This window comes from Atta colombica, unplaced genomic scaffold (genome assembly GCF_001594045.1).
Source record: "Atta colombica isolate Treedump-2 unplaced genomic scaffold, Acol1.0 scaffold45, whole genome shotgun sequence".
NCBI lineage: Eukaryota > Metazoa > Arthropoda > Insecta > Hymenoptera > Formicidae > Atta > Atta colombica.
Window position 1 is genome coordinate 417,934 of NW_017259534.1, and position 27,800 is coordinate 445,733.

The following is a 27,800-nucleotide window of genomic DNA, read 5'->3' on the forward strand; positions in this document are numbered from 1 at the left end:
ATTATGTCGTATGCTGATGTATTGCTTTGGAGAAACTCATATGACATCATAATCATCTTTTATTGACGTACTCAATCTGTACATCAATTTATAAATATAATTAATGGAATAATCGCAATTTTTAAATAAAATTAGAGTTAATCTAAATACACATACGCTCTACGCAACATGTTTCTCGCTCGTATTACATATAAATTAGCATCTTCATCCTCACGTTATATAAATAAATAAATATCCAGAGTTACTATCATCCATCGTAAGATTAAATCTTGTACACGATATTCGATAAATAAATATAAATTAAATATACAATAATTTTAACTTAATTACGTCGTATTTTTCATAACTCATCAAATGATTATTTATTAATATTATGAAATTATTTATCGAACATTCATTTGTATAAATATCCATTTAAAAAAATTGATTTATTACAATTTTTTAAGATTTGCAAGAGTTTTAAGCAAATTAAACTTGATGAGAATATTTTTTAGCATAATTGTTGATTGTAAATATTTTAAGATCGTTTATAAAAAATAAATTTCTCTAATATTTTCATTTAAAATCATAAGCAGATTCTCATTTCTATTTTCATACAAAAATCGCTTTATTACGTGAGAAGTAGATTAAATCACATGTACTTGTCTCGTAATGTAAAGCGAAATATTATGTGTAAATTGATGTTCTTGATTGTATCAACACAGTTTCTATTTTCCAAGAAATACTTGGATAATAATACTAGCTTGCTCATAATTATGCCGGCATAATCGAATGCTTTGTAAAATGTTCCCTGTTTCTATAATGCACTTTCATTGAATTTAGTAGTTTATATGTAAGAAAATGTTGTGAAACATATTTTAAAACTAAGTTTAAATAACATAGTAAACAATTAAAAAACATGCATTTATAATTTCAATATAATTTTAACAATCTTAAAAAATATATCCTAATCACAAAATGCGTTTTAATTATAAACTTAATTTCTTGAAAAAAAAATAAAAGTTCTAAGATTTTACATATTCTAACGTTTACACACTCGACATCGCGCTCTTGCTACAAATGATAATTTAGGTAACTGTGTATGGTACCATCAAAAGTTTGTTTAGTTTTGGAAGTTGAAGATTCAAACATGGCGAATTAAAACTGTCTCAGGAGCCCCAAATACAAATTAATTTCAGATTCTCTTATCTAAGACGTTAATTAAGACTCAAAATTGAAACAATTTCAAAAATATTTAAATATTGTTTTTAGTCTTAAATTAATCAAATTTTTGTGGAAAAAAATTGGCATTTTGCATCTTGAAGTCCCGAATGAACGTTTTGACCGTAATAATCCACCACTAGGAATACCTACAAACTTTACTTGCGCGCAAAATTTATGAATGCTCAGCATTAGAGCAAACGCTAAATCTTTTTAGCGATTGCATCCAATTAGAACTATAAACCACCGCTTCTAAAGCTCGTGTATTCGATGAAGCGATATGAGACACTTCTTCTTTTTTTATCACGTTTGCAATTAATAATAGCAACAACAAAAGTAAATTATAACGTTCTCAGATCTTTCTAGCCTGAACGAGCTTATTAATATCTTGATACGTCGCGAGCATCGCTTGATTTTGCTTTAAGGTCTGATCTTCACGAGCGTTCGCACAATTCGCATAAATCTCTTCACACTTGACGCCATCCTGGCCATCCTTGGCGGATTTCATGTATCTGAAGAAACGTAAAACGTCGGGATTGTCGCTACTGGGTTTCCTGAGCTCGTTTAACTCCCTAGATAGCTGAGCAGAGACCAGGTTTGAATATGGCGCATAACGCGCAGGACTCCGATACATCGCGCACACTGCGTACTCCCTGCAGCCTTCCGTGTTGTGTCCGAGGCGAGAGAAAACGGCGTCCAGACGTGACAGCAGGGGTGAGTAGAACGGATCGTAGTTCGTCAACAGCAAAGAGCTCGTTGGTATCTCATGAAAGACCTACCGCCAATAATCAATATGCGTGTTTACAACTACGTAATGATCACTGTATCCGTTACGCGTGCAGCTAGGCGCCGATTGAGTTAAAACGAAGCAAACAAAGAAGTGGGTCGCAATGACGTGAATCTCAATGACCAATATCAATAGTCGAATAATATTAAAAGTAGAAAGCACGGTCATCTCTGTTCATTGATGATGAGAAAAAGTTCCAGTATAAAAAAAAAAGACAAAGGTATTCTTATGGCATACTTACCTATTTCATTCTGAGTCAAATATTAACAAACAATTCTTTCATAATTATGCGCGACTATTAATGCGACATGCGACATGTACAAATCAACATGCATTTCCTGATCCTATCAGTTCCAATCATTTGATAAGAATTATTATTATTACATAATCAAGAATTCCATTAATTAAATATTAATAAGAACAATCCTGACAATTAATAAGTTTCGCTGACAATTATATAGTTTCAATTAGACTTCCTTATTAAATGTATGGATGGCATTATCCGAGTCCAAAAAAAAAAAGAAAGTAGTGCAATGACTTGAAAGTCATTTATTTACTTTGTGACAAGAAAATATATGAGACAACAGACTACAAGTAATTGGCTGCGTCCAACAAAGAAAACTGATCAATGATTTAATATGATTGATTCTTACCTTTAGTTTTTTGCTGGATAAGTATACAAATCAATCAAATCAAAGAATCCCTGAGCGCTTACTGATCAGTTTTCTCTACCCAACGCAACCAATTAAAAATCGTGTATTACTTATTCAAAAAGCTCACCTTAAAATCTTGTGGTTTAGAAAGTCCATGTGCAGCCACGTGTCGCGTATAGTAACGGTCCGAAAGCGCATTTGCGTGAGATATTCTCGAATCGACAAATCCATAGCGGGACACAATATCCGGAGTTTTCTGTGTCTGCATCATACTCTCGTCGTACATGGCGGATGCTGGTAACGTGCCTACCGGTTGTCGCGTCAGATAATCATCGTTATAAAGATCAGAATTATCTTTAAACTCGAAATTCTCTTCCGATGCTGCCACGGGCGCGGCATGCGAAGATTGCGCGAAAGAGGAAACACCTGGAATTTATGCGTAACATGTATTTACACTTTTCAGTTCAACTTTCTCAATTAATATTAATGCTACTGTATGAATTCTTGCAAGAATATAAAAGACTATTTTCTATAGAGAAATTCTATGGAGAAACTGTTTTCTCAATAAGATTTGGTTTCTACATTTTATATATACGTATATGTTATTTTTCACTTCTTTATTTTCATTTAATATTATTAAATTATTCATTTAATAAGACTTGATTTCTACATTTTATGTATACATATACATGCTATTTTTTAATTTGTAATATTAATTTGTTTAATTTTCTAAACTTTCAATGCTTACACAAAAATAAATTTGTTAAAACTCAATTGAAAAATAAAAATTTATATAATAAAGTTATAATCTCTAAAGCTACTTGAACTTATTAACTTTTATTTTAAATTTATTAATTTATTAATTTTTCATTAAATAATGTCATACACAATTTTGATTAGACACTTACCGTCTACTACACGTATGTGTATATAGCATATTCTTTGATAAAGAAATAAAATATAATGATAGTTATACCAATCATTACAAATTGTTTTGAAATATTTACAATATGTAATAAGATTTATTAATCGCAAAATACGTACCTTTTCCAACGATATTACCAATACTGCCGATGATACTGGGTAGGAAGAGAGCAAGTAACACACTCTTAATTATTTGTACGCCGAAGAACAAGGGTAGCAACAGTTTCTTCAGACCAAATGCTAGAAAACCAAGCCCGAATCCTGTTAAAAAGGTACTCTTTCCCTGAAACATGGCTGAAAGCAAAAGTACCAGCTCGTTAAAGCCCTGCGGTTAGCCCTGAAAGCCATGCTGCAAGCAGCATCTTTTTTCATATTCTCCCTCTCCAACTCCACGTGCCACGCATTTTGCTGAAACAACACACACTCCACGTGTGAATAAAAAAATTTTATTCACCGTAATTATAATTAATTTGACTGCTCGCACAATGTTACACGCCTCGTTTTTCCTCATACCCGTTTTTATCGCTGGTTTAGTTTGCATTTTTGCCAATTAGCGTGGACCCAACCTCGTTACTTGATTTAACTCCAAAAAGCCAATTCATGAAGTTAAAGCTTTCTCTCACACCTTAATTTTATTTATGCCAGATTGTGCTTACGAGCGTACTAGATTCGTCGCTTATCATGTAGTTAAAAAAATTAAATAATTCATTTTTAAAAAAAGAGAACCATTTTTTAAGAAAAATTTTTTGAAAAAACTGCATTTCTATAAAAGCATTATAAAAATATCTTGAAAATCAAGTTGAAAGGTGGAAATAGAAAAGATTGCGTTATTTTTTAGAATAAGAAATAATTTCTTTTCTGTAAACTGCTCGATTACTTTCACTACGTACCAATTAGAGATTATGCAATTGCTTTACAGTAAGCATCGAATAATATAGGTAATAAAAAATACTGTCGCTCAATATAAACAATCGTAATTTCAGAAAATCCACCTTTCGCGTCGACAAAAGTAACGGCACTAGTACACACGCGACAAAAATCTGTAGCAAGCGGTCTAGAAACTCACAACCGAAGAACGTCCTGGCTTTCCTGGCGAGACTGAGATCCTTATTCAGCTGTATCTTCATCACGTGTGTCTTGGCGTAATGATGAACCTTATCCAAAAGATTTAAATCCGTATCATTTTTCTTTCGATCGTTGCACGTAACGTTGACTTCAGGGTTTCTTATAATCTGCACAGATTCTGTTACATTGTACGTATCAACCCTCGAGAGTTGATCCAAAAAGTTCGAAAAATCCTTTCGTATACAAGAAACCGTGAGCTTTCCTTTGCATTCTGTTGAATTTGACAAAGATTGACTGGTCAATGAATTCATTTCAATTGGATTAGCTGTAACATTAGCTATTCTCGTCGGTTCAATCTGATAATTCGATTTATCATCTTCGATATCGAATTTTGTTGGTTTTCCATGCATATTGTGCGGATGATCACGCAAGAGTTTGTCAATTTTGTTTTTAGATTCTTGAGAAAGCGGCACCTCGTTCTCCTCGACGATATCATCATCGTTGCGCGCGGTCTCATTCAAGGACGCAACCTCCGCGTAGACCTTGACCCCCACGACAGAATGAATGTGACACGCAATAGCCAGGAACACAATCGAGAATATTATGGCTATCCTCCCTTTTGCCATTGTCCAATCCATGAAAAAGGCACCAGACGCTTGTCTATTGGCTAGCTATAGTTATTACATGAGGAGAACTGCATCTCGACCTGCGACTCCGTTTTCTAAAATAAGATAAATAAGTGAAAACACAAGAATAAGAAACTTTAAGAACGAATGTATAAAATAATAATTGTTACAGTACAAGCGCAAATATAAAAAATTAAATATGTAATTGAGAAACCGAAAAAACAGATAAGTACAAGACTTAAAAGTCTGAAAAATAAACTTCCTTATACAGATACAAACATATAAAATATATAAAATATATAAAATTTTGTATTTTTTTTTTGCTTTTTTTTTTTAGAAAACCTATTGAATGAATTGAATATAAAATTATTGATTTGGAAATAATTAATATCCGTCTATTTATTAATATCTATCTATTAATAATTCTATCGATTTTTACGTTACATTTTGAAAATTTTATTGATTTCATAATTATTAAATAAAAATACATAATAGTACTAATAAAAAAATATTGTTATTCAAATAATTAAATAAGCTAATAATAATATAGTACTCTGTAAATATGATAAAATTCAATTATATCACTCATATGTTGTGTCATCGAAAACAATCAGTTAATTCTTTTATTCATGCGAGTGAACTGTATGCAAAGATTAAACATTCTATTATACCTTTGTGATTGATTAATTAAACCAATTCTGTTACTTAACTATAATTTGTCGATACCTGCATAAATTATTCGTTATTTTTAAAAACTTTTTTTTAAATTATGTTTTTTAAAATCAATCAACAACTAATTATTGAAAATTTATTTCGAATTAATCTTAAATATTGCACTATTATATTAATATTAATTATAATACTCTCTCTGTATTATCTCAATTTTTTTTTATACATATTTCCAGATTAAACAAATTTTCAGAATAACAAATGTATATATATTTTTTAAATATTTGTTAATTAAATTGTTCATATATAAAATTAAATAAAGAAAAATTTAATTCGATCAAACAAATCTTTATTTCATAATCTTTATTAAGAAACTATGTGTATATTTACATATATACACATAATACGATAAAATGTAAAAAATGAAAAATCTCAAAGAATATATACATGTATATACATTAATCTAAGTCATACTTTAGTCTTTAAAGATTCAACTATGCGCACGTGTGCAGTTAGAATTCATAACTGGTATAAGTGTACGGTTATACGAGTGTTCTTTCACCAAATGACTTTAATACAATCTCATTAACAATACTCTGTCTATGCCTTTTTCCGCATGTACATGTTAAACATAATTTCATTCACCAATCAAATACACATAACTATTTATAGAAAGTTATTAGTCAGTATTTCTTATTGTAAATGATTTTATACTCACTTTCACAATATATCTTTGACATCAACAACTTGCCCGCACTTAGACTAAGTGATCGGTGTCAATTTCAGTAACCGGATTTCTTTTAATATTGAAAAACGACCGGTCGACTACGCGCGCCTGAATAATCAAGCGGCCAGAAAAGTCGGAATCCTGTACGACGTCCGATACTATACTGGCAGCCGGTCTCCGTAGGATCGGCTCGACTGACCCAATCTGGGTTACCCGGCCATCCGTCTGTCCATCCTTCTATCCATTCCCCTTTCCGCCTTCTTTGCTCACCACGTTCGTTCATTCGTCCGTTCGTTCCCGCCATTCGGTTTAGGAGCTACCCTTCTTCCAAGAAAGAATTGCAAATATAACTATTAGTCAAGGCGGAAATTTTCTCATTTAATCAATTGAATTCGTCGTAGGTCTATAATTATCGAAAACATATTCCATACGACGATTTCACTTGGAGGTATTTCGGCGAATGTCCAGTTCGGCCAGTTCAATGAGCCTGACGAGATGCCGCTCAATGGTACGGAAGATGATTCTCCGAGACAATTCGCTAATAAATAGATCTTAATTTAATTGAGGAGAAAGAGAAAAGCAAGAAAAAGAGCAAACAGAAGGCTAAATTATATAAGGGGATGATCGAAATACAATAAATCTAAGCTAATCTAAGAACTCCGAGTTGGTTTAGTCTATATTTTTCTTTGAGATTATCTGTGCTCTACAAGCTTTCATATTATTTAAGAGAAATAAGAAAAATACAAAAGAGTAAAGTACAATACAATAAAAAAATCGAAATTTTTTCCTAACTAATTGAAAATTATTAATAAATCTACTCTTATTCTAAATGAAATCTTTTAGAACGAGGATGTGATTTTAAACACTTCTACAACAATTTCTTGTAGGAAATATATAATTTTTTATAGTAACAAAAAGACAACTTGATTAATTAAGATTACTCCATATCCGTTTAATTGTCAAGAGTAAAAAGTAGCGATTTTTTAAAATTTCTTTCGTGTGATCTACTTTTCATATGGAAACTATCTTCTATTATGATGTCAGCAAAGATCGTTCAAGTCCAATCAAATTAGTCACGAGTTCAATCACGGTTATACACCTTTACAAACGATTTCTCTTATGTTTTCTCGGAAATCTACCGATCCCAAATAATGACATTTGTGACATTCGAAAAAGGAGCTTTACATAACTTTCAGTTTCGTTTATATCGACAAATTATTAATCAATCTTTTATTCATTTTGGTAGATATGACAAATAATTCAATTATTATAAAATTATCATTTACATTTGACGGTAATCACGGTATATGTGTACCATGTTTCAAAGTACTATTAATGGACATTGACAGAAGGAATCCGTTATAACATAACGTCAAAAGAATCTTTACGAGTATGTTGTAGAGTGTTATCAATATTGTCAAACAAATTTTTTAGAACTTTATAGTTCGACAAACTTTACACTGTAAATTACTAAATGCTTGTAGAAAAGGAATAACAAAACATAACATTTTAATTTTTTTCATAAAAATTAATACTGTACTAGTGATAGTTCTATAAAATTCAAATGCAGCTTTTATGTGAATATTTTAAATTGCAAGGAAATAATTAATTTAAAAATGAGATGCACAGTTTTTTTGTCTTTACAAACTCAGAATATATTTTCATAATAATTTATAACTTTTTATCGGCATTTTGTAGTATTTACAATTTAGACTAAAATTTTTGATCAAATTTCCTTAAAAATATATTCTCTTTATAAAAAGAAGGTCACACAGGCCAGTGTGTTACTTCTTTTGGCTTCAGTTTCACGTTTAAGTCGATGACACCTATAGAATCGTTCGCTTGTTTCTTAAAAACGTAGATATTGTACATACATTCTCCGTGTTTTTATTTTTATTATAATTTTCATTTTAGAAAGGAGAAAGAGAGAGAGAGAGAGAGAGAGAGAGAGAGAGAGAGAGAGAAAGAAAGATTCTTTCCAAGTATTGATATTCATATTTGGCAATAAACAAAAAGGAGCATATGCATTGACTCATGCATTGAAATTAATTATTAATCAAGAATTTATAAATAAAATAATTTATCTTTAAATACATGGAAATAATTTTTAAAAATCACATTCTTATAAATATTTTTATATTAACATGTGATGTATGAATATGTGATGTATGTATGAATGATGTGATGTTACAATCTTTTATCATTGATTTGTTAATAAAACAAGGAAAAAAATTCTTAAAAATATCCAATTCAATTAAAGAAAGGAAAATAGAAAACTATTTAATTATTCTACAATTTTATTTCTTAACTATAATCATGCGCATACGCACATATACGCATACATATACGCACACATCCAAATGAGAAATAATATTAAACATACAACTCGGTTTCACTAAACGTTGAAAAATTTCAAAGGATAGAAAATTAAAATGTGAAACAAATGATCAACATTTACAAAATTTTTTTTTCCGTTTACTCTTATTTTATTGAAATTTATTCATACACATAGTGTATATCATAATTACAAGCAGTACTAAAACCTGAATATACAATATACAGTATTTGTTATGTGATAAAATTAAAGTTCTATCGTGAAATAATATCTTTTTTTCTAGAGATAAATTGTCCATCATAATATAAATTTGATTGACTTCCGCAAAAACAATATTCATTTAAGAAAAAGGAAGGACTGTTCTATTTAAGCTAGAGCTATAATTGTTCACGAGGCTTTGCTTTCTATGAACTTCATCTGTGGCATCTCGAGAAGTACCTCCGGTTTAACGCACACCACTCAGAATCGTCTTCGTCATACGTGCGCATGAATCAAATACATATGAATCATACAATATGCAGGAAATACGTTCGACGTAGATACGCAAATCGAACGCCGTGACATGAACGATGGTCCGTTACATTAATGCGACTTTTTCGTTCGTATATAACGTAAGAACGTAACGGTCGAGTTGCCGCGGATGAGTGCACGTTGCATATCGATCGTACCTATCCTGTAGCGATGCGCAATGTGTCGCTTCCGATTCGCGTTTCCTATTGTGTCGTGGAGCCCAAGCATTGTTGTCACTTTATCGCTTGCCATCAAAGTCAAGCGTGTCTTTTTATTATTCTATAACACGTCTCTTATGATATACAATATTTATTCTTGCAATAAAAAATATCAAAAATTATAATAGTATGTAAAATTCTTTATGAAAAAAAATCGGTTTACGTCAGACTAGGCTTCAAAGACTCGCGTTGGAAAGTCTGATGAAAACTTCATCATCGAAACTAAGATTAATCCTATCAATGAACACGTGATGGGTCAAGAAAAGCGTATTGAAGAAGGGAAAGGGTGAGAACAAAAAAATTCATCAATTGTAACCATTATCTGGAGCCTAAAATATGTGTCGACGACAAGTCGACGATGACTGGGCTCTCGCCGTGTACTGTCCGCGAGTCAATAACGGTCTTCGATCGACTCATGCATGGGTCACATGTTTATATATACACGGACACACACGGTCAAGGTAGACGCACGGACGCATAACAGCGACACACGAATTGGCTCGTGAACGCGTTTGAGCTACAAACTGGGCGCTTGTCCAAATCTGTCAGTAGGTCAGTAGAGGGGCCATCGTACTCGGTCAAGTGACCTTGACCACAAATGATCCTCCTGCCATGGAGTGGCAGGATCTTTTGCGATTTTCACTTTGAAATTTGAGGAAAGACGGTCCATGAGAAACAAGCACGCCGAATACTTTTGGTAAAAAATTAGTTTACGCTATATTGTAACCATATATGTTGTCATTAGAAAATAATTAGAAAACAAGCGAAGATAATTGAACTTGGATTACCTGGATGAGCTCGACACTTGACTATACTGTAATTTAATTACTTTACTATAAATATAATTTAATAGTGTCAATAAAAAATAGTGCAACATTTTTTGGCAGTTGGTTATTCAGTTGTATAAATAATCTTCTAGAAAGTTAGTTTTGCAGTTGCAATAGCTTTCATTAATAACATCAAGTTATAAAAAAATCAAAGCTAATCAGCAATGATATATTATCGATATCATTTTGATATAAAATTAATAATAAATAATATAAAACAAGAGATAAAAGATGAAGAAAGTTGTAGAAATTAATGTTCTAAAAAATTAACAGATATTTTATGCTCTTTCGCGTTAATGCGAGTTTTAAGAAAAAACCGGATCCTTAACATCTTATTCTTTCTCAAAACTCGCGAGGCGCAAAGGTTAAAATATATCAATACAAATCTTCAAATAACGGTAAACTATGTGAAAGTTATTTCACAAGTGTTCTTTGCTAGAATAAGCGACGAACGAGCGTAGCCAAGACAAGCGTAGCGTTTGGCGACATTCATTCAGTGCATATCCATTCACCGTGATTGCCATGAGTAATTTTATGGGAAATTACTAAGATCACGGATCACAATTAGATTAATCGTAATTGTACTACTTGTTGAAGTGTTATTTCGCGTGCTTCGTAATTGACTCGCCTTCGAAAGATTCTATCAAAAGATAACAAATACGATATTATCGTTGATGATCACGAATTATTCTGGTATATTTTCACCCGTAAGGATTGCGAAGTATTTGATAATTCGGATATCCCAACTGATAATCGTTTCTATGCCAATTACTGTCATCCGTTCCGTATCCTGCAAAGAAAATGTTAAAATGCATATTACAAGTTTATGATGTTTTTAACAAATAGATACATAAAGATCTTTATTCAGATGTGTAAATTTTGTATAAAGAAAAGATTCAGTATTATTGATGTCAAAGATTTGTGATACGTAACATTAAAGAAATTATTAAAGAAATTATTAAATATAAATATGTCAAATATAAAACACTATCATATAACGTACACTGATAGCTGTTTCAAATGTAACTTGTCGCTGTTGGCTAATATCAAATATGTTTATTCCAACATAAATACGTCATATGTATTGGTCTATAAAGATGTATCAGCTGTTACAGCTGAGCGACGCTATCTTAACTTAGCCTACATAATATATAATCGTGCAAACTATCACTAGGGTGTGCCAGTTATTTTTATTTGATAAGAACATTTTTTTCATACATTAACATATATAACTTAACAACATAAAATAAACAAAAAATGTTTATTATAAAACGAATTTCTAATATTATTTTTAAACATAAATATAATGAATAAAAGAATCACAATTTTTAAATATTCATTATTCTTCGCATCGTTCGTTTTTATTTAAAATTTTACCAAATATAATAAATATATGTCTATAATTTGATATATAACTTGCTTAGAAAACATAGTACTTTTGACAAAGACAAAAAATATTTTTAAAATACTCTTACCTGTTGGATAATCTGCTGTTGTGTCCGCTGCGGTGGACCACAGATGAAAAGGATGTGCATGATGCGCATGAGGGTGTTGCACTTTGCAAATCTTTAAATGAGCAAATACTGATGGTAAAATTAATGATCCAAGTACGAGAAGTTTCTTGATAAAATGAACTCCTAGGAAAATTGGTAACAGCAATAGTTTTAGTTTTATTAAATTTAATAATATAAGAATGGGGAAGATAATATTTTTCTTCTTCTTGAAAATTCGCCAATCGCCTGTAAAACGAATAAATTCATAAATTTTCTCTTTCTCGAAAATCGTCAAATATTATTACAGACTATACAATTGTTGACATCGTTGCCGTTACAGGAAATATAAGATAGTAAACTCTGCCATTTCGCCGTTCATCGCTTTTTTCAAATATATAGCACATTATAGCAGATTGCATAGTTTTTACAATGATTACTTGTTACGTATAACGTTATCCGAAATAAAGTGCAATAGAAACTATAATTACGCTCGGACACATCAAAACATTCCGTTATATAGAACAGTAAGTACACCTTTTCTTTGTTATTGCCAAGAGATCAATATATCATTATAAGAATTTTCAGGATTTTTTCAAGAAAAAATAAAGCACTCTACAATATTCAGTTTATTATATTTAACACAGATAAAAATATTCGAAAAATAATAAGAAAAAGAAATTGTAAAAAACAATATAAGAGAAAAAAATTGTTAAATATTTTATTATTCAGCAGATCTAATAAGATTTTACCTTCCGGTTCTTTGCTATCCTTTAGCCGCTCAAGTTCATCCTCATCCATAAACATCAAATTCGAAGAGAAGTCTCTAGCATCTCTAGTAGCTGCCGAGTTGTCTATCGTATATACAATGGCACGTTTTGTCAATAAATCCTCTACACTATCTCTGACAAAGTTCAGAGCTTCTGTTATACTACTTTTAAATGCTTGAGAACGTGGCAAATAGGGTAAAAAAGATTGCTTGTAAATCGATGGTATCCTTATTATTCGAAATGGTCCGTAACTAAATTCCTGAATTATAATAATTTGCTTTAATTAACTAATTTATATTTATATGTATAATTCTTTTTTTTAAATTATAAATTTATATACATTTATATATATTATATGCATTTTTATAATTGTTATGTGTCGTATAATAATATATAATCAATTTTAGAGTTATTTATATCTAATTAATTTTTTTAATTTTGTTATAATTCTATCAAATCAAAATTATAAAAAAATATATATATTAATTTGTTTTTAATTCTTATAATAAATTATTTAAATATTTATTATTTTTATAATTGATTGCAGAACTGTAACAAGATACAGAATTAATTAAGATTAGAATTGAATTTTAATTGTTTTTTGTTACAGTTAACATTATGCAATGTGGATTATTTATTTCTAATTTTTGGGATATAATCAAATTTTATGTAATCGCAAACAGCAAACACGTACCTTTTCTCTCACTATTGTGTTCAACCATTTCGCGACTTTATATTTGCCACAAGTTGTATAATCTCTCTTTAAATTGCATTCCATTTCACATTTTTGAACAAAAAGATCCGTTGTATTATCAAAAGCCAATGAATGAGTCCGTCGTGAACAAACAATCAATAAAATAAACATCCAGCACGATACTTCAATCACTCTTGGATATCCGATTTTGCGAGACCACTCAATAACTCCGAAATATCCGCACTTCATAATTTAGGTCAATGACTTTAACTTTACACTATTGATTTGGATTTTGTTAGTTTTGATCAACTGATTTATATTTCATTGCAGAGAATTGTGATGATCACCTATCTCGCTTCGAATTTCTGTACAGTCATTATTATTGTTACTCATGATGGTTGCTCATCAATTGTACAAAACATCGAGATGCATCGCATCGAAAGTGAATGACGTAATCAAAAAAAATCATAAGTGACGTTATATGATACGAAAAATTATCGCATAATATCGCGCACTCTTTTCACAGAATGATGCAGGATGATGCAGAAAAGCAAGATTAGGTGCACGCGCTCACTGACAGTGGTTAGAAGGTGTTCTGACCATTTATACGGCGTGCATTTAGGTCGGTGGGGGTAACGGTCCATGGCTTAGATAATGCTATACAGAGATTGCTCCTGCATTCTACACGGTACAACTCTTGAGAGACACTCGAGGACTCGCTGATGGTCGCTGGCTGGTCGTGGAAATTCTATGTAATAACAATGAGACAAACTCATCGCACCATAAAATTCGTGATACATTAAACCGGATATTTTAAGATTGAGAAGAGAATATTAGAAAGATTATCCAACAATATTGCAAAGATACTTTGCGATAGATTTATTAATATTATTATATAATATTCTTCGCAAATTATTTTTTTGCTTTTTCATATTTTCAAAAAAAAAAAAATAGAAAAAAACATTTAATAAGCATTTGTATATAAAAAAAACAATTAAACTATCTTAAAAGATCCTAATTTAATTGCTCGATCGATCCATTAGAACCGAAGATCTTCGAAAGAATACGTCCTTATTTTTGACAAGTATATAATTTTAACGGTATATCATAGCCGCACGACTGTCGGCTTAATAGCTATCACACAATCAGAAAGATATTTCACGAAGACTAATAGCTGCAGAAGTAGTGGTGAACCATATTAAACATTGCACATTATATTTTCGTTTTATATCACACGATTAGCAAGCGAGAAATTCTATATCTCGAATTTATTTATATTAGAAAGGAAGCAAACGGCTGCACGTGTCACCGTGATAACAATTACTATTCTTCCGTTAGCCGTTTTAAAGATTTAACGAAGGGTCTTCTCCACGACATTCTTCTCCACATAATTGCAACATTCCTCATGGCTGGTAGAAGCACTACATTTTCTAGTGCACCCACCCGCAACGGTCGCTCAGTTTTTTTTAACATAGATAATAATAGGTAACGTTATAATTCATAAATTATCTCTTGGTATAGCGGAAATTTAGTAAAATTGAACACAATTAATTTTTTGAGAAAATACTCATCTACTAGCAAAATCTGAAATCACATCCGATACAATCCGTATAATTTTAATGTTGAATCTTATTTTTTCTTACCAAACAAATATCAAGATGTCAATAAATTTCTGTTCTAAACTTAATTAAAAATTTAGAATTTCTCATAAATTCAAATACAGAAATGTAATTTAATTTAAGATAATAAAATATCATATTCAAATTAATTTCAATTTAAAATTTTAATTTTGCGACAAAATTTAATATCGAATGTTAATTGAAATATAAAGAAAAATAAGTTTTTGTTATAAAAATCATTGTAAATTATTAAAAAAATAAGAAAAAATATAAGAAAATATATGTATATAATGTTATAAATTGACTATTATATAATAGCCAGCAAAATGCGATAGTCAACAAATGATAAAAGTCAACAATTGATTGACCTATTAACGCCACTGCAGTCTTCAAGAATCAGGATATTATGTACACACGTTAGCGGTACAGCCTCTTTTTCGTAACCGGTTTGCACAACAGTCGTCTGTTTTACTTTGGCCTTGCATCAAACTGTTTAAAAATCTAGTGCAATTTTAGAAATTGTTTTTCTTCTTTAATTAGAATCTAATTTTCTCAGCATATTTTGTTTTATTTTAAAACATGACTTATAAGCAAACATAATTCAAGCAACATACCGTTAACATAAAGTAAACAAATAAGCGTAAATAATAAAAAATCTGTCGCTGTCTCTTTAAAAATTTAAATCTCTATGCGATGCTTTAATTTCATGATTTTTACATTTTTTACTTGAAATCATAGGTATGTTTTAAGATTATATTTTTATATCTATTTTATATTATTTATGTCAATACATTCGCTATTGACAATTTTTTATTAATCAACCATTCAAATTATAAATCAACCATTCAAATCATAAACATCAAATATTTACAACTCATCATTTCGTATCATAACGTATCATAAATCCTGTAACTTAGATATTTAGTTATCGCATGGAAGAGTTTATTTCATAGAAAATTAAAAACTGGAAAATCTTGTACGCATCAAGCGTAAAACTCGTAATTATTAACTCTGATTTTTATTCGTAATAATACCTTTAATTTATTAGACGCCTCTATGCAATTACTAATAATAATAATTTGATGAACGTAGAAACTCTTAAAACCGGAAGCATTCATCAAACTTATTTTTCGGGTTACAAAAGAAACACGATTTGTTAACCCACTATGCTCAGGTTCAATAAATTTTTGCTGTAGGCAAAGCTAGTAGACTTACTCTACTGGCCTGGAAACTTGATCTATCGCATCTGCATAGAGGAATATCACCGAAAGATCATTTTTCGTACGCGACACGCTTCAACAGGGTAATGGTCAAGAGTGGATAACAAACATGTCATTCTTCTTCGAGTATGTTGAGCACGTACGTATATGCACCTGCTTTCACTCGCGGTTATAGAGCAATGCACGACGAAGATACCTGTCGTTTATCGATGTTTGCATCGAGGCATATTTGCTTGTGAGGCTTATGAGGCAAGAAGACGTTGCGCCATGGGCGAGTCTAGTGGGTGAAACGCATGCTTGTTGATTCGCATTATAACCTGTTTACTCTTTTGCCCGGTTGACCCAGTACGTCGACAGGATACGAAGTGGTAATATCGCAGCAACCGATTACCGATCTCAATTCGAGTTTGTTACACATTCTCGTTTGAAAAAGAAATTCTAGAGAGAGGTGCAAGAAACTGTCTGCGAGAAGATCAGTATCTTTTTTAACGTCATTAATCACAGATCGAATGCTTTGTTAATTGAAGTCTAGTGATTGAAAATTTATAAGCGTACACTATATGGAATGTGAATTTGTCGTTTGTTTTAAAAAAGATATGAGAGATTAGAAAAATATTTCTTAAAGAAAACATGTTTTTTATTCAAATATAATCCTCTAGGAACTAATTATTTTAGTAAAGATTAATGATAGCGTTATATGTCTTTGCGATAGAATGCAAACAGAAATTTGCAACTCAAAATATATTATTAACACAATTTTATACAATATATGTATATCCGTAATTTATGTCTTTTTAAAAATAAATAATATATTCAATTTCCTCAAATATGTCTCTGTTTGCAAACAGAGATTCTGCGATTATATAAGTAAATTGTTTATTTTAGTATTGTCAATAAATCACTTCGACAATCTTATAATATAATCAAGATCTGATAAAAGTGAATAAAAAAAGGTAAACACAAGCATGAAACAAGCACGAAAATTCACAAACATTAATCTTGTTGCTGGTGCACATTTACAATAATGTTACAAACAATTTATTTTATTATATGTTAAAAGCCGCGACCAATCGTTAATATTCATCCTGAACTTGCGAGATTTATCTTAATGTCTTAGTTAGTTATGGTTACTTTGTGACATTTACGGCCTATTTCATAAAGATTATTATATGCACAGTTATATAAACAATGGCAGACACATGTCACATAAATAATATTGCTAAATATCTATACATTTTTGATCGAATAAAATGTATTGTTTTAATATCTAAGAAACATTTTAAACAATGTAAAATAATTGTTAAAAACATTGATAAAAAATTAATTTATATAAAAATAGAATATTTATAAATATAAAATCGCTTTTACATATTTTCACGAAAAAAATATTTTTATAAACTAAATTTCGTAACAAAAAATTTTTAATCGGACGAGAATTATATTGCAAATATAACTAGTGATATCTCATACTGTGTGTCACGTATCATTTTAATGAATTTATGTTCAACTCATTAATTCACGTGAAATAAACACTATTTGAAGTCATATACAGTGGCTAATTCATGACTAGAGGAATATTTCAAATTAACCCAGAAGAGCATCGATTAAGGCCTTTGACTGTCATCAACATTTGTAAACCACAAATCGTCATGCACAATAATCGCACAATATAAACAGAAGATGCACATTTTCTCCGAGTTCTCGAGTTCTCACAGTCGAATCAGAAATCAAGATACATATTTTTCGCTTCCATGTTTAATCTATTTTGAATAAAAATCTATTTTTACGACTATTTATATTCGCAAGCCATATAATAACATCCCATTATTAATTGGACTAAATAGATTTATTTTTTAATGTGTTATTGTTATATATTTCCAAAATTTAATCACCATGAATAATCTCTCTTTTTGAACACTATTCCTTTCTCTTCTTATCCTATGAATTTAATAAAATTAATTATTGTTTGAAATTATTTGCTCTGAAACATATATTTCTTTTAAATAAACAAACTAGAAGTCGGCGTTTATCCATATCTTCCATCAAACTCTTACAAATATGGAAATAAAATCATCTATACTTTCGATTCATATTTATGCAATCAATCACCATTTCACAACTATCATCATCGATTAAATCATTTTCAAAGATAAAATCAAAATATTTGATCGCTCAACAATTAGCTCTTGATTTCTTTCAAAATAACGTCTTACCTACAATAAATAACATTAAATAATATACGGAATATAATATACGGATTAAAAATAGAAGTCAAATGATACTCATCGTAAGTTTGTGATTTCTTATGTAGGAAAAATAGCGTAAATATAAATTTGGTAATATCTGGTCAAACTGTTTGGATCCGTTTATTAATATTCATAACAACAAAATTGGAATCGTTTGCTTTTTATTATTTGGTATCATGGTATCGTAATTATTGAAATAGAAACTATGCCACAGTCTCATAGAAAATATTTTTCTAAGATATGAATATAAAGAGACATAATTGCAGCTGCTTAGAAACTCTTGTAAAGAAATTCTTGTAAAGTGCGCGAAATTTATTTTTGCTGCATGTATTAGTGCTTATGATCAAAATAAATCAACCAAGATTGTAAATACATAATAAAATGACTTTTGTAATAGAATTAGAGAAATAAGAGCACTATGATAACGTTTCTTTTCTCGAGTAAATAATATTGAATTCTAGCACGCAATATAAATGCGACTTACTGCATGTAGTTTAATTACCAATAAAACTACACGTTCATAAAGCTATATTTGATTACGAAGAGAAGGGTATTATGTATTATCCTGTGTCTGATGTTATCGTGTCAAGATCATATATTATCAAATAGAGCAAATTGCTGTCAACAATCACAAGTGTAATAGTTATTCGCGATAATAGATAAAAGTGATACGAGAAGTCAGACAGATATTGATATCAACAAATTAACATTCACAGTACAAAAATGAAGTAAAAGAAAATGAAGTAAAAGAAAATAAAAATCAAAAGAGATAAGTAAAGTAGGAAACTGCGAACACCTAAGGAAAAAGTTAAATAAAGTCAGCGATTATTTATCAATTAGAATTCAAAAGATATTCTAATTATTTGACTTTAAACTACAATAATTAGCATTCATATATTATAAATTATAATATAAACTATAATTTTAAACAGAAAAATGAAATCTTTGCAATTCGGAATTACCCACTGCTACATGAGACAATGCCGAATCCATTTTGTTTTCTTTATATCTTTTGAATAAAGATTTCTATAATTGATAAATAAGCATCGGCTTTATTTAAATTTTCCTTTAAGTATTCGCAAATTTCCCTACTCTGTCCTACATCAAAATTATTAAAAACATGTAATGGCATTTACTATAAACAGTGTGCGTTCTATACATCATTATGGTGTGACATTAAACATATATTGATTTATCATGTATAACTGAATGTGAAAAATGAAATAGAGATGTGTACTCTAATATACTGCAATAATTCGTTCGTATTTACCTCGTATTTTGCAATTCCCCCATTTTCTTTTACATAAAAGTAAAAAAAATGTATTTATGCTACATTGTATATAAATAATTGATATCTTTCAAATTCAAGTAACACTATGTTTTTTTTATTATAAATTAAGAATTTGCATTCTTAAATTTTCATATGAAAAAAAGTATTTTCATGGCAGAATAATCCCATGTCATATCTTAATAAAATTTAACGGAGGTTAAATCTGATTGAAAAGTACTATGCTTCAAAAATTTTAACGGTAAATTATTATGACTTTATTTTAATTTACTTTAATTACGAAGATACTTATATATAAGATACTTATATATGTTGAAATATTTTTATCAGTAACTGGTTCATTTCAATACAAAGTTGAATCTTCATGGAATGTACACGTAGAAAAACTTATTATGTTTCGCATGAGATGATACTTATATAAAACAAAAATAACGCGATATGCACCCACAAATAAATATCTTGATATCATAGTGAATGTGCACTTTTGTAACCTTCCACAATCTCTATATTTCCTTTCCATCTTCGTACATTTTATTTTCGGTCCCATACTCAAACATGTAAGTAGGCTAGTAGTGCATCTCTATTATTATCATCCTGGTATGAAATGTGACACAGAAAAAAACAAGTATTAGCGGATGATTATATCTAATTTATCCGATGCTAACTAAACATTGTTTCGTAAATTATCGTCTAGTGAGCTATTAACGCTTCAACATTATATCTTTCAGCAAGTGTTTTCTCAAATTTCTCGTTGATAGAATAAGAATAAATTCTCTAACAAACCACTGTGAAATATAATAAAAATAAATATGTGGAATAGTTTTGTAAGACAAATTAATTATTTATTCTGTCAGATGTTACACTCATCTAATAATGAATATCTTTTCTTAATATTTATATTTCTCATAAAATATTGATGCACATTCGTTCTGCATTCCATTTCACAGAAAATTGCACATGACATATTAATTAAATTAAAACCTTGCGGACATTAAATTGTATTTTGCTATGGGAAAATTAATAGATTTATCTTTTAGTTTGGAATGCAAGCTATGCACGATTAGATGATGCGCCTTGATATACATTTTACACATATATGTTGTGTGTGTGTGTGTGTGTGTGTGTGTGTGTGTGTGTGTGTGTGTCTCAATTAAAATTAACATCATAAAAATTTATAACTCCCATTAAGAATATCGCGATAATATAAATACAAATTTAGCAAAATTTTATAAGTTTTTTGGCATTTCGGCCATTGAAATTGCGATTTGATTGCGGTCATCGCATTTAATTAATGCTGATAGGATTATATGATTCAACGGTACAATTTTTATCCCGCAGATCATTTCGCTAAAAAATAAAACATCACTCACAATCACATCTGATACAGTTTTTAACAGAAATTAGTTATTTTTTAATTAAAAAATAATAATTAAATGTCAACAAGTTAAAACTGTTACCGTATTATATATTAAAAATGATAATTAAATGTCAATCAAATATATGAGTTTAATCAAATATACACAGCGTACTAATAAAAACTTGTTGGCTCACAATTATTGTGTCACAATTAATGTGCAAATAATCTTAGGATAATGAGTTAAAATAAACATATCAGACCAAAGTAATATCAAATAATTGAGTTAAAAACAAGAGGAAAATTTAAATTGCGCATTAAAATTATATCAAATCATAATCATATAATACTTAATAAGATTTCTAGAAATAAGATTTCTAGTGAATGATCACGTTGACACATATAACATCAAAAATATCAAATAATAATATAAGGTCGTATAATTTAGCTATTGACATCAAGGATTGACACAGTATCCTCACTAATAAGTGGTGAAACATAACTATCGTATCAATATCAAATTTGCATGATAATAGTTGGATATATATAATTCTATATAATTTAAAATATTGTGCATTTGATCTCTTTATGCTTTACTCATTTTTAGTTGGATTTGACATAAATTCTTTTTTTTGTTCCTCAATGCGAAATATTGATTTTAAGATCAATGTAAAATATTTACATATAGTATTTAATTTTTCGAATAAGTATTATAAGATTGGAATATTTATTATCGAGTCTATTGTTGATCATGGGTAGAAAATACATGTAAAATAGGATATATTAGGATATTAGGATATTATATTAGGATATTTATATATAAAGTAGATAGTTGCATACAAGCATTTTTTATAAATGCTCCGATAATTTTTAGAATTACGTAAATAGAAAGAAAAGTAAATATTAATTTATTCTAAGAGCTGTTATTTGTAATATGTCATTCATAAAATTGTTGACATATGTATAAGTTAAGATTAATGTCATTAAAATTAGATATCATTAATCTTACTATATAATTATAATAAAAGTAGAACACTACTTTTCATATTATTAAAAGACTGTGTTAAACTCTGACATAAAGTGCTTATAAATTTCTCATAAAAAAGAAAAACAATCCTTATTAAACTAATAATTATATTGTATACTGATATCATAATGCTACGTATAAAATGAATGCTACGTAAACTTAATTATTAATTATTTATATTATTAATGGTCGATTAGATTAGGAAATAACATTTTAATACCGTTGCCTCGTAATGTATGAAATATATGTTCATATATTTAATAGAACCATAATTCTATTATGCTAACTAAAAGGATTATACTCATAGCAGTAAAAAGTTTCTTTATTATAACGAGTATGTGTTTAATTAGTAAGTCTTTAATTAGTAAGTCCACTTAACAGTATTATCTTGTAAATGAATTTTTTTGTCCCAGAAAACTCATTTGACAATTAAATAATTAAAAATGCAAGCACATTAAATCACAATGGCAATGTGTTCATTTATTTTATACGATATCTATTTAGATATTGCATAATATTTAAATGTAATATCTGCTATATAATAAAAGTACAATAATTTTGATCTATAAAAGTAGATTCTTGAGATATAATATTATCGATGTAAATGTGTACGTTTGTATGGTATATAAAAAAATGATAAGCTCATATAAATAAAAATTCTGTCTTTTCAAAATATAGAAATATAGAAATATCTATAAAAATACTTCCAATATAATAAAGTTAATTTTGTTAGATATCTGTCAACTTCGTCTTTTAAACGTTATATTTTAAAGGAGACATTAAATGATTATAATTAAAGTAATGAGAGTATTTTATTATTAAAAAACAATACAGAGATGTGAAGGGCACATAACAATCAACATAATTAAGCATGTATATAAGCTCTATAATATAATATATTAAATGTATAAAAATGTATAAAATATGTATTACATATTTCGGCGTCTTCATTGAGCCATCTTCAGATGCTCGTTACAAATGTACAGTCAACATGTTACTTTATTATTACTATTCTTCTCTCTCTAGTCATAATAAACATTTTGTTTGACAATATAAACTACATTCCTCTTTCACTTAATATTGGAATTTACTGAATCATCGTTTGAAATATAATATCAATGTAACGCCAGTAAGATAATATTTGCAGATTAATCATTATAATTATTTTGTCTTCATTTTTTCTTTTTATAACTACTACTTTTTATAAACATACTATTTTATCAAATTTATTAAGTATAATTCAGTTTTTCTCGCGTCTAATGTCTGTTAAAATTAATATTAATATTTTTAATTACATTAATAAATTTGTATCAATTAACATGAAGAAACTTTCCGCGTGCCACCATCTCGTGGTAAATCCGCCAAACGTAGATACTGCTGGACGGTTTGTGCGCACGCACCAAGCCTTATCGATGAGAGTCGGCAAAGGCAAAGCCACCAGCGACATGGTTCATGGATCGAAGGGGAGAGAAGAGGAAGAAACGGCACCGAGCGTGTGGAAGCGGAGCATGGTAGAGAAAAAGAGAGAGGAGACTCAGTGACTGGACTCTGGAGCGGGTCAGTCGGCTGGGAGCTGAGTGATCAGCCTGTCTTGTGAACGGTTGTAAAACGTCACGTATGCCGTTTTCTCTGGAGGCTGACGAATTCTCAGCAGATGTACAGGTGTGACGAAAACACGACGACGATTCACTGACACGTCGTCGTGATAGCAAAGTGGGAAAGAATAGGTGAACCGGGGAACGTAGGTGAGGAAGAGAGGATATAGCCAACCAAGCCCACAGACGCTAGGAGGAAAACCTGAAAAGATGTTTGGAAGAATCGGAGCGCCGAAGGAAATAGACATTGATAAACCGTACTGGGATCAGAGCACTTACCGCGGAAGGGCATTGCACTTTTTGACGGTAACAAATCCGCTTAATGTCTTCGCCACGAGCCAGCAACTTGAACACGCGCGTGATGTTGTCACGAAATACAGGTAGTCGTAGCTATAATTAGTTTTCTTTCCTATCCGCTCAGTTGGGATTTCGCATAATCAACACGATGACGTCATATGTTTTGCTACACACGTAGAGAATATGTGTTAGACTGTTATGTTGCAATGGCATTTTGTTTACGCATTTTGTTTGAGTTGGAATTTCATTTACTGCAGAACTTACTTATCGCATGTTCGCAAAAAATATCGCAACGAATAATTCTAGTACAAGTCATACATCTTTAATTTACATGTTATAAATCATTTTTTTATATTTTCTTTTATATTAATGTAACACATTTGTTTGTTACTGTTAAATATATATGAAATCGATCATCTGTATGTAATCTTGATATTACCCTATTATAGACAGGGTGAGGTCTTAGAAAAACAAGGAGTCACCGAAAACGAATTATGGAGATGCAAATATCTTTACGATAGCGCCTACCACCCTGATACCGGCGAGAAAATGCTGTTAATAGGCCGTATGAGCGCGCAAGTTCCCATGAATATGATGATAACCGGCTGTATGATGACATTTTACAAGTACGTAATCGAAATTATCACACGAAAACTTATTACGATAAAACTTATTACGATAAAACTTATTACGATAACAACATTCAAATATCATGATTCTAAATGCCTCGTTAAGACACATTAAAACAGTGTTAGATACAATTGTACCTCTGTTAGAGTAATGTTAGAATACAATAATACAATTTTGATAATTATATCTTTCGACGAACGTTCAAAGTTTTAAACAGAAGCAAATAAATAAACAAAAGAATAATTAATTATCAAATATAATTATTTCTCGATCTTAAACAACATAAAATTTAGAATCATTCAAAAAACATTCAGGAAATCATTTATCATTTAAGAAATTATTGTTAAAGAGATTGTGTAAATCTACCTGTTTAATAGTTATATAAAAATGCGTTATTATCAATGCATTATCTTGTAGATCAACGCCGGCGGTAATTTTCTGGCAATGGGTCAATCAGTCATTCAATGCCATAGTAAATTATACGAACCGTAGTGGATCAAGTCCGATTCCAACGGAAACATTAGCGCGGAGTTATATCGGCGCTACGGGAGGCGCCGTGATAACGGCATTGACTCTGAACCGTCTCGCTCAACGTGGACCACCGTTGGCAGGCCGATTAGTGCCACTGGCGGCAGTTGCGGCAGCTAATTGTGTGAACATCCCTCTTATGAGAGTCACTGAACTTCAAAATGGTATTGAATTACAAACCGAGGACGGCACGAAAGTCGGCCATAGTAAACGAGCAGCTAAACAGGCAATAGCAACTGTGACATTATCGCGAATACTTATGGCCTCTCCGAGTATGAGTAGGTTTCGTTGCATTTACTTTTTATAATATTTTATTAATCAAATTTCTAACCGAGTTTATTACTGATAATAAGTGCCAATTACGCTAACATCAATTAACAATAATTTTAACGACATTATGTCTTTCTATTTTTATATTATTATGGATATAAAATGGCAATCATTCATGAATAAAAGTTATATAAATATATATAACTATTATTATTATATTGATTATTTAAATAATTCTATATTTTTTTCTAAAAAACGTACATTTCTTTTTTAAAATAATCAATTGAAATCGATATAAATATCATATTGTATATAAAGATACGAATGGATAGCATTTTATTTTATTGTTACAGTATTAGCGCCAATAGTAATGAATTACCTAGATCGAAGACAGCTGTTACGTAATGCGAAATGGGCTGCCGGACCAATTCAAGTTTTAATTTGCGGAGTGTGTCTCACATTTGCAACGCCGCTTTGCTGTGCTCTCTTCGCACAGCGCGTCCCTATTTCAATAAATCAATTGGAACCTGATATACGAGAGAAAGTACGATTGCACGATACTAATCTGGAGACTGTATATTACAATAAGGGTCTTTAAACGTGGCAAGAATCATATAGTTCTTGAATTTTTATCATTCCAAGAACATAGCCTATTATTGAAACTCAGGTACATACATTCCCGAACTGAACATTCGAAAGCATATACTACCATGGACTTCCAACGATTCATAAGTGATTCGTTCTTGATATTTATACTTGTTGGTACTTATACTTCCATAAATATCAATATTCACGTATGTTTCATTTCATGTGTGACCACGAGATAAAAATTTGCAAAAACTTGATTATATCGGAATATCTAGTCAAATCTTGAAAAAAAAAGAATTATTAAAAATGCATTTAATCTTTCTTATTCAAACTTTCATATAAAATTTTTTCTTAAATTCTTTACACAGAAATTTTTTGAATTATGATAAAATATTTTAATCTTCTCGAATAACAAATCTTCCTAGATTTTTAGATTTCTTAGGTAGTAAACAGTCTGCTTACGATTCAGAAACGAGTCTCTTAGCCTGGATATATGTCCAAATACATACATATCTTTCATTTTTCGACCTATGTATGTATAACGAACCTATGTATGTATAATGAATATCTTAGAATTTAAGAAATGTCTAAATATTTTTTTCTTGTTGAGTGAGAAAGGGTAACGAAGACAATAAAATTCAAAGTTGAATGTTTGAAACGAGCATTTATTATATATCTTAACTGCAATTTATCTGAGATATCTAGTTTAAGCGTTGTGATGACTATTCAAAACAAGCACATCATATGGTGCTGATTTTTTACCAATATGTTGTACACGAGGTGGTGGTTTAATTTTACGACCGAGTCTACCAGTTTTGCGATGCCATAAACCACTCCTCGGGCGATTTCCCAATTCTCGATTTTTTTGTGCGCTACCAATTGGAATAAAATTGTGTTCGATATTCGATAATCGACCAACCGTAGCCATACACGACTCATGAAGACTAAATAATTTCTTATTAGACATCTGTACTATCACACGATCTTCCTCTCGCTTTATTAGTGTTCCGACGGTACCCGCAGAGTGAATTAGGAACCCACCCAATCCCGGATATTTTTCTACACAATGAATGAGAGTTCCAATGGGTAAAGCACCAAGAGAATAGGCATCTCCCTCTGAGGGTTTCACAGGATTACGCGGTATTCCTCGATGAGTACGTATTATGTCGCCCGGTTTCATGTTTTCTGTAGCTAAAATATATTTTAATTCACGATTACTACCGACCAACGCGACAAGACTCGTTCTACAACCATCCTTAAAGACCTCTAGGACTTTTTCTTCCTTTGGCGGTTCGTTTAGGTCCTCAGGTCCATCCCTGATCCACTTGATCCAATGATACTTGTGCTTTATGCCACCCCCGATACCTTTGGCTACTACTCTGCCTGTTTCATAAAAGCGATTTATTCTTTTTTATTTTCATTCATTTAATAATGGTTAATTTAGCTTCGAATAAGATGCTTCAATACAAAATATATTTGTGATTTGAAAAAAATATTTATCTTAATCAAGAATATCAATATTAAATGGAAATTAATTTTAATTCAAAAATAATCTTTCTAACATACAGATTGTTCATATGAATGATAGACAATCTATTATTATTATAAAGCAAATCAATAAAAATTATATATATATATATATA

General features: G+C 30.2%; 4 protein-coding genes across 4 annotated transcripts in view; 1 reads left to right on the top strand and 3 right to left on the bottom strand.

Annotated features, from left to right (window-relative positions):
• Positions 1-1,552: 1,552 nt before the first annotated feature.
• On the bottom strand, positions 1,553-6,709 carry LOC108691313. Its single transcript, XM_018198988.1, has 5 exons — positions 6,643-6,709; positions 4,631-5,350; positions 3,685-3,858; positions 2,768-3,066; positions 1,553-1,975 (listed from the first exon to the last, which is right to left on the bottom strand). The coding sequence occupies exons 2-5, from the start codon at positions 5,265-5,267 to the stop codon at positions 1,553-1,555; spliced, it is 1,533 nt and encodes a 510-aa protein (XP_018054477.1). The 5' UTR covers positions 5,268-5,350; positions 6,643-6,709.
• Positions 6,710-11,242: 4,533 nt separating this feature from the next.
• On the bottom strand, positions 11,243-13,744 carry LOC108691316. Its single transcript, XM_018198992.1, has 4 exons — positions 13,496-13,744; positions 12,784-13,060; positions 12,017-12,280; positions 11,243-11,331 (listed from the first exon to the last, which is right to left on the bottom strand). The coding sequence occupies exons 1-4, from the start codon at positions 13,742-13,744 to the stop codon at positions 11,243-11,245; spliced, it is 879 nt and encodes a 292-aa protein (XP_018054481.1).
• Positions 13,745-23,733: 9,989 nt separating this feature from the next.
• On the top strand, positions 23,734-26,811 carry LOC108691264 (sideroflexin-1). The gene is made up of 4 exons (XM_018198935.1): positions 23,734-24,224; positions 24,591-24,767; positions 25,189-25,577; positions 25,923-26,811. The coding sequence occupies exons 1-4, from the start codon at positions 24,055-24,057 to the stop codon at positions 26,165-26,167; spliced, it is 981 nt and encodes a 326-aa protein (XP_018054424.1). The 5' UTR covers positions 23,734-24,054; the 3' UTR covers positions 26,168-26,811.
• LOC108691265 (39S ribosomal protein L2, mitochondrial) overlaps positions 26,802-27,800 on the bottom strand; it is a 1,845-nt gene continuing 846 nt past the window's right edge. Inside the window, exon 2 of the mRNA XM_018198936.1 lies at positions 26,802-27,540. Coding sequence (XP_018054425.1) covers positions 26,864-27,540 — 677 coding nt within the window. The 3' untranslated portion in view covers positions 26,802-26,863. The remainder of the gene's footprint in view (positions 27,541-27,800) is intronic.